Here is a 10,702-nt window from a genome sequence, read left to right as displayed (position 1 = left end):
TCACTGCAAGGTTTTGGAGAATGATCTGGAATCTAGTTACATAAGAAATAGTTAAAAGAATTAGTTATATTTAGCCTAAAGAAGAAGACAAAGGAGACATGATCTAACATCTTGTTTCATTTTTATATGTATCTCCAGTACCTAGCAATGGCTTACTCATAGTAGACATTGAATAAGAATTTTTAAATTTAATTCAAATATGATATCTGCATGCAGATAATTATAATAACATACAGACATCTATTTAGTACATTTTAAGATTTACAAAGCACTTAGCACATATCTTACTTGATTTCCATAAAAAAACCCTGTGAGGTACCTTCTATAATTATCCCCATTTTACAAATGCAAAAACAAAAGTTCAGAGGTGAAGAGACCAGTTCATGGTCATACAACTAATGAGTGTTGGAGGCAGACTTTGTTGGACCTAATTCTTATTGACTCCTTAGTTTAGCACTTGGTCTGCGTCACAATCTGAGAATAAGAAAAAAGACTTCATCTGTATTGTTCCAGATGGGAACAGTTGGACTAAAAGTTGAAGCTTCAATATATGGAAAAAACTTTTCTGACACTTAAAGCTATCTGACAATGGAACTAGCTGCTTCGCAAAATAATGAATTCCTATCACTGGACATGCTCAAGCAGAGGCTAAATGATTATGTAAGAAATGTAGAAGGGACTATTTCATTGACTGGGTATTTGTATCTAAAATGGCTTCTACCTCCACTACTTTATGATTCTTTTCTAAAAAGAGTGAGAAATTAACTTCCAGGTCCCAGTGAAGTGGAATCTATGGAATTAAGAGCTTACCTGTAAAGAGAAAAAACAAAACAGTCCAGTTCTTCAAGAAGTATATGCAAAATAACACAAATTAATTTTAAGAGAAGGGGTAGCTAGGTGGAACAATGGATGGAGTACCAGTCTTGGAGGCAAGAAGACTCATCTTCCTGGGTTAAAATCTGGCCTCAGACACTTACTAGCTGTGTGATCCTGGCCAAGTCACTTAACCCTGTTTGCCTCAGTTTCCTCACCTATAAAATGAGCTGGGGAAGGAAATGTCAAACTACTCTAGTATTTCTGCCAAGAAAATCCCAAATAGAGTCACAAAGAGTGGAATGTGACTGAAACAATTTTAAGAGGAAGAGAATGTTAACAGTTAAGGGAATCAGGAACAGCCTCTTATAAGAAGTAGTACCTAGGTATGTCTTGAAGAAAATGAGAGACTCCAAGGGATAGGTTTGAGGAGAGAGTGAGTGCTTTTAAACAACCTTCACTTACTTCCCAGCTAGTCTCAGCTGAGTCCTCATTTAAATCTATAGTGAGATTTCTGTCTGCTTCAGCCTAAAGATACTCAAATCAGAGTTAGTCTGATGATTATTTTAACATTATCTGAAGCTTCTAGCCAAAATGAAAACTCCTTGAGGCTAAGGCTATGTGCTTGTTCATACAGAGAGGCATGTAGCAAGTGGTCAATAAAATTGATTCAATGAGTAAATATTTTGAAGTGTTCTAGTAAGTCAAGTAAATAATAAGTGACTGATCAAATTAATTCAATGTGTCAACCATTTAAATGCCAATTTAAATTGTATTTAACCGTACCTAAATCAGACCATTGTACTAGATATTTGATGAGTATATCAAGTAAGCATAAAGTGTTATGTTAGATCCGAGATCTTAATTTGTTAATAACTGGGAAGATTAGGAAATGTTTCATGGTGGGGTTGGCATCTGAACTGGCTTTTAAGGGATAGCTAGCAGTTTAACAAAGGAAACAAAAAAACATCATGAGCAAAAACAAGGAAGGCAGGAAAGAAAGAAGGAAATAAGTATTAAGCACCTACTATGTGTCAAGCATTGTGCTAAGTGCTTTACAAATATCTCATTTGATCCTCATTGACAACCTTGGGAGATAGATTTGTCATTATCTCCATTTTATGGTTGAGGAAACTGAGGCTGACAGAGGTTAAGTGAGTTGCCCAGCTTCACTTAGCCAGTATCTTATGCCAAATTTGAACTCAGGTCTTCCTACCTTCAAGGCCCAGCATTATACCACTCTGCCACCTAGCTGCCTCTGAAGAGGCAGAAAAGCATATGAGGTCTGGGGGATGGGGGAAGGGAGGGTGTCCTAGTTTGACTAGATCTTAGAATAAATACATAGAGAAGAGTAGTATGAGCTAAGACTAGAAAGATAAGAGTGGTACCAGACTGTAGGGTATTGGATTCTAGAGAACAGTTGAACTTTATTTGGTAATCCTTGGAGTGTCATTGAAAATATTTGTAAATAATGTGAACAGCTCTATCTTCAAGGAAGATTATAGTACAGTATAGTACAGTAGTATGTAAAAGTAACATATCAGTAAATGTCTATTGATAATGATGTTTGAGTCTTGATGTGTTCCTGTCAATGGAACATATCATTGAAGTGATAAGAGAGAACTTGTATTTTGCTATACTCCGATACTAACTCAGAGCTTAAAGCATCGACTCCAAGTGAATTTATAGATATACACTCACAGTTTGTTAATAAAAATGCTGATTTTTTTAATTGTCATAGATTCCGCAAAGAACTGGTCATGTCCACAAAATTGCCTTGAAGTAAATCTTGACTAGAGTTCTTGTGTTAGCCAGTGCTTTAAGATAGACTAATTCTTTTCAGTTGAAAAGGATTACTTCAGAAAGGAAAATACACCCCAGATCTTTGTTGAAATATCCGTGAAGTTTGGCCACACCATATTAGGTTCAAAATTCTTTACGAAGCCATTTTCCTGTTTAAAAAAAAATTCTTTGTTTTTAAACATTTCAAAAATAAGTGAGGACTAAGTTGACGATGTAAAGCATTAAAACTGTCATAAATACATAAATAGTAAATAATTGACCCAATTTCTTTTGCAAATACTAGAGGGCAGAAATTCTTAACGTTGGGTCCATGGACTCAAGAGGTCTGCCTTGCCATTGCCTGCTTCTCTCCACCAAGAATAGCAGCCCTCCAAATCTGGACCTCCAGGGACCCTGTCCCCTAACCCTGATGCAGCTACTCTGTGCAGCATTGGGAAATGGAAATGGAGCTGCCCAGATAGGAGAGGGAATAAGGTAATCTTCACTTCAAACCCTCCATGTCTACCCAGATACCCAAGCTGTAATTAATCTCATTTAGCCATCAAACAGGATACCAGAGCCTAGTCTATTTACATATCTTGCTATCTGCCCAGCTGTTTCATTACCACCACCTCTCCCCACCTCTCTATCGTCTTATCCATATAACAACAATCAAATCAACATTACCATTGATACTGGAAAGGGTAATATTCTATGCCCTATGCACTCGCAGCGACTGGTTGACCAGGGGTTCTTAATCTTTTTTGTGTCCTGGACCTTTCTGGCAATCTAATGAAGACTCTGGACCCCTTCTCAGAGTAATGTATTTAAAGGCATAAAATAAAATACATAGAATTACAAAGAAACTAATTATATTGAAATATAGTTTGGGTATTTTTTTTATTATTTCACAGACCTCAGGTTAAGTTCTAGAAAGCAGGGATTGTCTTACTATTTTCACTATACTCCTAGCACCTATACAAATGCTTGTTGATTGATTAATTATAAGGACCTTAAATCAACATGCTAATTTTACATTGAGGAAACTACAGCTTATAGAGATTTGATGACTTGCCTAAGGTCAGCCAGTAGGAGAACAGGGACTAGAACACAAGCCTTCTGTGTCTTAGATATACCTTCCATCAGAGTACATGTCAGATTTCTATGTCACGTACAATGGTACATTTCTGAACAATAACTTTAAGGAAATAAAATTCAAGAAAATGAACATAATTGAATTTTTTTTTAGATGATGCACAAGCACTTTAGGATCCTATAGTATCTCCCAAGTTGCTTTTATGATCATTTCTTCTCTTACTGGTAAAATGACAATAGAGATTTCAATTTGGCAAAAAAAAGAAACTAGATAAACCAATTTTTACTATATTTTAATAAGCCCTTTTCTCTGTCTATAAAGTAGATGAAAAGTGTCATAAGGACCTGCCATATTCTAAACATAGGTAAGAAAACCTCCCCATTTTCCCATTTATAGCCTGTACACCCTGGATCCATGCTATGTGGAGTAATGGAAAGAGCAATTCAATTCAACAAACATTTAAATGTGCAAGACACCGTTTGGAGTCAGGAGAGACCAGAATTTGAATAACACCTACAAGACCAGTCATTTGATCCTAGAGGAATCATTTATCCTTTCAGAGCCTCAATTTCGTTATCTATAAATACTACCAATTTCATGGAGTAGTTGGTGAGAATCAAAGATAATATATAAAGTCAACTATTGTGATAATGAAATTGTCTCTTTTGTTCAGGGAAGTTACTGTATCATCTCTTTAAAACACAAAAATTTAGCTTCTAAAATAATGGTTACTTGAGCCACTATTCTATTATTAATTCCAAGAGAGATTTTTTTAAATGCTCAAATATATTGTATATTTATATTATCTCTGGGAGTAATGGTAATTGGCTCAATTTGACTATATTGACTTCGCTAATTCAAAGTTTGAAATAAAAACTTGTAGCTACTGCTCCAAGTAAATAAAACCCTACGTACTTTAAAAAGATCTGGGCCTAGAACTCAAAAAAAGTATTCTTGTGGCCTCACTAGCTAAGAGGTTTGCACAAATCACTTATATGGGTCTGTATGAAAATTCTTTTTTTTTTTTTTTTTTTAACAGTTCCATGCTGGGACTATGCTATTCTAGAAACATATGCATTTGTCATTATTTCTTAACAAAACATTTTTAACTTGGTATGTTAAAATTCAGAACTTAAAGTTCAAATTTTAAAGTTTTCAGAATCTATTTTATACAAAAGGTCTGATGAGCAAAGCAAATAAGCCATTCAACTTGAGGTCTTACATTTAGATAATGTCCATATTCAGAAGAAAACAAACTTTATAGTCAGTGCTCTGTGTTTCCACTGAGTTAAATGTTTGCCACCAAAGTATGCAGTGGTCATTACTTACAGAGAAACATGAAAGTTAATTTTTTTCTTTAGATTTTTTTTAATAGCTCATTTGTCTGTTCCAGAATTTGATACAGTATTTACTATGAAGATTACACTCTTCCCTGTCTGTTTTTGGCTTTGTAAAGGACTCTCATTCAGTATCAGTGCAGTTCTGCAAACAAGTCTACTGGTGCTATGCATTTTAGTACTTACTTAAACAGGATAGGAGGGTGCTTTAGAGAAGTAAGAAAAAAAAAAGGAGAAGTAAAAGTAGAATCTTACTAACCCTGTTTTGGAGTCATTGCTATTATTCAACCACTGAGAAAAGAACATAGATATGTCATCTCAAAGAAAGTCATGTGGAACAAAAAGGGGAGACTGACAGGGGAGACTCATTCTACTGGTATGGATTTTTTAAAGAAGAATCTCCTTGACATTCAAGAAAACATTGTTCTATGCCTTTTCTTTTTATGTCCAACTGAAGAAGAATACCAACTACCCAATCCTGTAAAATCTCATTTAGTTTCAGCCCTTCCAAATGACAATGGGAATAGAAGGGGAAATAACAATAAATAACAAAGGAAGAGGAGAACAAAAGACAAAAGTAACAAAAGAAAAAAAGAATAATAAACAAAAATTACTCCATTTGATGAAGAGGGTAGTATTGATCAATATGCCTCTTTTCCTACCAATCAAATCTTAAGTAGTCTTTTGAATATATTTATGTTGTTACTTGCGTAACCTCTGTAGAACTAAAAAAATTAAGCTGTAGTCTCTTAGTGAGAATTAACCAGGGGCAGCTAGGTGGCGCAGTGGATAGAGCACCAGTCCTGCTGTCAGGAAGACCTGAGTTCAAATCTTGCCTTAGACCAAACACTTGACATGTACTAGCTGTGTGACCTTGGACAACTCACTGAACCCCGATTGCCTCACCAAAAAAAAAAAAAAAAGAATTAAGTGCAAAAACTAGAATAACTTTTAGAACCACTACAGTAAGTACAATGAAGTATTGTATAACTTTAAATTGACCTGTTCTCCAACTCATGGAGCAGATGGGAGAGGGAAGAAGGAAAACAACCAGGTTAGCAGTAGTATATTTTCCTTTTTTCTGCACTCAGCTCCCATGTATGAGAATGAAGAGCTTCTCCCATGCATGATTTCAGGGAGCATGAGAATCAGATTGACTAATTTTCTAAAAGCTCCAAAGAGTTATTATAGAAGTAGATTACTAACTAATAAAGTCTGGCTCAAGGGTGGGAAACCTGTGGCCCCGAGACCACATGGGCCCTCTAGGTCCTCAAGGGCGGCCCTTTGACTGAATTCAAACTTCATAGAACAAATATGAGATTTGGGAGATAATTTGGGATAAATATGGTTTCCCTTTGCCACTTTACAGAGATATTTTGGAGATAAATTAGGTGTTATGTGAGGTATAATTTTAAGTATAATTGAAGGTATCTCAATTAGCAAAAAAAGATAATAGCACTCTTAAAAAAGGAAAAAATGTAGTAGTTAGTTTAGATTACTTATTGGTATGAAAATCATATCAGTTTTTATTCAGTATAGTGGCCAACACAGTACCTGGCACATCTAAGTGTTTTAAGAAATATTAATAGATAATGACATGAATCACAATTTTACCAAGGTCTCAGAAGTTCATAAAAAAAAGAGTGCACCAGACAGGGCAATGCATACATTTTTGCCAACAAAGATTATTACTAGAGAGTAGAGTTTAATTATTTATAAAATTAGGAAACTGACTGAAAAAATATTCCTGAGCTGTGGATTTGCAGAGATGTATAACGGTTTCAAATTAATATTAGAAGTGTCTAAAATAATAATTGCTAATTGAGATACCTCCAACATGTCTGTATTCTACATGGTCAGAACAACTATAAGAAAATATCCACTCTAGTATGTTCCCTATATGTTAAGCAGGTCTTGACCTTTAAGATACAAGGACCAACATGTTCCACCATACATACACCCTTCCCAAAGGAAGCCAAGCAACGTACGTCGTGTCATCTTTTTCCTAAGACTCCCTTTCTCCTGAACTGATTTCTGGTTATTTGGTCTGCTGGTTTTCTGCTTGCTTTATCTCTTCAAGCCAGCCCATCTGCATTGGGCTACATTGATCTTCAAATTCCAACCAGTAGATACTGCTGTATCTAAGTATCTGCTTCTGCCTGCTCACTTCGGGCATGTATGGTACCCTCCCTCTTCATTGGATTCCTGAGCTACTCCAACATCTCTTGGTATTTACTCTTTGCCCTTCCTATCCCCTGCACTGTGTAATAAGTACTTAATTCTTAGGGTGCATTTGACAGTTTTTAGGTCACTGAAGCATCAGTCTTGTCTTTTAATGTTATTACAAATAAAACATAATCTGTGTTTGCTGATACAATCCCCTTCCAGCATCATGATAATATGATTCTATGAAACTGTACCAGAAAGTTTTTATCAAAATCTAGACTTGTAAAATAGGCCATCTAGGAAAGACTGTGCTAAACAGATAGAATCATTAGATAGATTAAACTATTAGTAAGGAAACTTCATTTTCTATTTTACCAATAAAGAGTTTTGAGAAATATTTCTGTAAAACATACCCATCCTCCGTTTTGTCTTATCCACTCTGCTATGTTGTTCATTATGAACTCAGCAATAAAATAAGAAACTTCTTCATGAGTACTCATAGTCAGTGGAGATCTATGTCTCAGAAGTTTCTTGATGAGAATTCCCCCAAAAGCAAATATGGTGACAATACGTCCCCAGTTAATAATGCCATCCTCAAATTCCTTTTCCATAACGCTTTTGAAAATTCTTCTGGCAGAATCTACAGAAGCAATATCCAAAGTGCTCAAGCATGTTTCCATATCCTTTTCAACTTCTCCTTGAACAGAGAAAGCAACTTTTTGTAGTATTTGAGATGTCTTATTTAGACACGATCCCAGTTGTGGCATCTGTTGAACATACTTCAAGTAGTCCTGGGCTAACATGTGAACATAATGGAATTCATAATCAGCCATATCAAACGAGAGCGAATTTTGGGGTTTTAATACTTTGAAGCTGCTGATACAATTTGAAGAAAGAGCTCTCTGTTCAGGAAATATAAAACATCAAGATGTGGGGGCAGGTGGAATTTTTGTTTGCATCACAGAGGGCTTTTAAATATGCATAGTTTTCCTGTGTAGGCTGTAAATGAAAGTTCAAAATGCAGAAGAAAATCTTGTTCAAAGAAAGGTCATACTTCCTTGTATTGTAAATGACTGATTAGTCTTTAAAAGCTATAAGCCATGGAGGGGGCAAGAGGAATGCCTACAAAGGACATGATAATATTCATTTCCTTTTGGAAACAGGCCCAGAAAACGAGTACTGATCATAGATTTATATTTTGACACTCGAATAAAGGCTGCTGTTTTAGAAATGTGACACAAAGAGAAGGGAAAGATACCTTCTTTTGTCTTCAATGCCAAGATACTCTAGAATTCCCTTTGGTCAGAGAAAATCTCTTCCACGAAAGCAAAATCCTCCATTTGCTTTTCTCATTCATTCAGCTCTTGATTAATTCAGAAATAAATGAGGATTATAGATTTTGTGCTGTGGAAGGGATCTTTAAGGTTATCTAGTCCAGTTCCCCCAATTCTAGTTTATAATTAGCCAAGTTCAGGAGCAACTCTTATAAACAGGTATGGGAGACATGAATTGAAATTAATGATTAAACTGAAATAGGACACTTAATGGTATCACATTCTACAGAGAGAGATGGCAGTGGAATCTTATCTCTACTGCTGCATGACCTGGGACAAGTCATTTAGCCCCCTAAGCCTCAGGTCCATCATCTTTAAAAAGGGAACAGTATTGCTCTACCCACTTGACAGGGTTGTGTAAATATGCTGCAGCATTCCATGTAAATGAATTTCTATTACTGGTGCATTCACAATGTAAGGAATGGGGCTGGGGTTGGGTAGGGAACTATCAACTCTAAGAGCTTAATTAGTAAGCTTATTTATCCTGTTAATGGGTGAGTCTGGAATTCCAGTAGGCTTGTCCTTGTAGTTGGACAAGGATGCTTCACTCCTTTTCCTCTTCTCCCCTCTTATCCTTCCTCTCTCTGTCCACATAGGGTATCATACCCTTACCTGCCCAAAAGAATGTAAATTATGATCGCTGAAACTTCCCAAGCCATCTTGGGGTTTACTGGCTAGATTTCTTTCTTAAGGACCCAGACTTAAATCCAAATCACTCTGGTTCTTACTGATTGGCCAACAGTACGTCCTAGCCCAAGCCCAATTGGTCACTATTTAGGCCCTGATGGCTCTGAGTGAATGTAAATAGCAGTTGTTTCTGTTTTGGCCAGAAACCCTGAGGGTCTTCTTCAGATTGATGATTTTTTTTTTAACTAGGTTAAAAAGGCTATTATTTGCCTCATTTCTTACCTAGCCTTAATAACTGAATGGGGGTTGCCTCAGCCAAACTGAGACCTGGGAAAGACCTTACCTTAAAAAGGCCAAGGTCTCCCCCTGCATCCAGGACCATCTCCAGTAGTCCTAATCTATATCTTGCCATTGTGTTGAGAATTAGAGGTTTAGGGGTGCTGGTGATGCGGTTTAGGGATTCAGGGGTCCTGGGACCCCAAAATTACAACACGCAGGTCCTGCCCAAAAGAATTTGACCCAAGCTTTCTTTCAGCCAAAGACAAGGTTTATTAGAACATCCATCATATTGGGCAGACTTTTAAGGAGTCTGAACATTAATAAGCTATTGGCTTATTGGCTAGATTATAAGAATCTAAGTAGTGGCTAGATTTTAGGAATCTGAAGAGTAGCTAGATTAGATTATAAGAATCCCAGCTGTGGCTAGATTATAAGAATCCCAGCATCTTAATGGAGACAAGATGGACCTTATATACAGAAAGCCTGTGGGAGGGACCTAGGAGTGGCCAGTAAACTGGGGTGAACAGAACTCCTGGGACCTGGACCTGGTGGCCAAGGGAGAATGGAGCCTGGAGAGGATTAAGGGTGGGAAATGGCTGGGGGCCATAGGGAGATAAGACAATGAAAGGCCAGTTGATGGGATTATAGACTCGGACTAATGCCAGAGATTTGTCCATGTGGGAAAGTCCAGGGTTTTTCCTTTCTGGGGTGTAGATCCCAACCCCATCACTGGGACCCCAAAATCTCAAGAGCAAGCGACATGGGTCCTGCACAAATGAATTCGACCCAAGCCTTCTTTCAGCCAAAGACAAGGTTTTTTAAAGATCCACCATATTGGCCAGACTCTTAAGGAATCTGAACATTTGCGAACTGTTGGCTAGATTATAAGAATCTGAGCCCTTGGCTAGGTTCTTAAGGAATCTGAGCACCTTAATGGAGACAAAATGGAACTTATATACAGAAAGACTCGGGGAGAGATCTAGGAATGGTCAAGTAGTTTGGGGTGACTGGAGGAGGGGTCTAAGGAGGATCTGGATGGGAGTAGCCAATCAACTGGGGTGAACACAATGCCAGGGACCTGGACCACAGGGCTAAGAGAGAATGGAGTCTAAATAGGATTAAGGGTGGGAAATGGCCAGGGGCAATTGGGAGGTAATGGACCATAAGGAGATGGGCTAAATTAAAGGTAACAAAGAACTGGGAGATTGGACTGTAGGTGATAAGGAAAGGCCAGTTAGGATTATAGCCTCAGGTGAATGCTAGAGACT

At 37.1% G+C, this 10,702-nt stretch overlaps 1 protein-coding gene across 1 annotated transcript; it reads right to left on the bottom strand.

Moving 5' to 3' along the window:
• Positions 1-1,935: 1,935 nt before the first annotated feature.
• On the bottom strand, positions 1,936-8,065 carry BCL2A1 (BCL2 related protein A1). The gene is made up of 2 exons (XM_027852061.1): positions 7,608-8,065; positions 1,936-2,765 (listed from the first exon to the last, which is right to left on the bottom strand). Exons 1-2 carry the CDS (start codon positions 8,025-8,027, stop codon positions 2,667-2,669), a joined length of 519 nt encoding a protein of 172 aa, XP_027707862.1. The 5' UTR covers positions 8,028-8,065; the 3' UTR covers positions 1,936-2,666.
• Between the last annotated feature and the right edge of the window lie 2,637 nt (positions 8,066-10,702).

This window comes from Vombatus ursinus, unplaced genomic scaffold (assembly GCF_900497805.2).
Source record: "Vombatus ursinus unplaced genomic scaffold, bare-nosed wombat genome assembly UNPS02009205.1, whole genome shotgun sequence".
Classification (NCBI taxonomy): Eukaryota; Metazoa; Chordata; class Mammalia; order Diprotodontia; family Vombatidae; genus Vombatus; species Vombatus ursinus.
Note: the sequence above shows the minus strand (reverse complement) of the source record. Positions and strands in the feature narration are given on the sequence as shown.

Coding starts and splice junctions, on each gene's coding strand:
- BCL2A1 (XM_027852061.1), bottom strand. CDS start 8,027: ATGGCTGATTATGAATTCCATTATGTTCACATGTTAGCCCAGGACTAC. Junction 2,766..7,607: donor TAAGACAAAACGGAGGATGG/GTATGTTTTACA, acceptor TTTTTTAAACAG/GAAAATGGCTTCGTAAAGAA.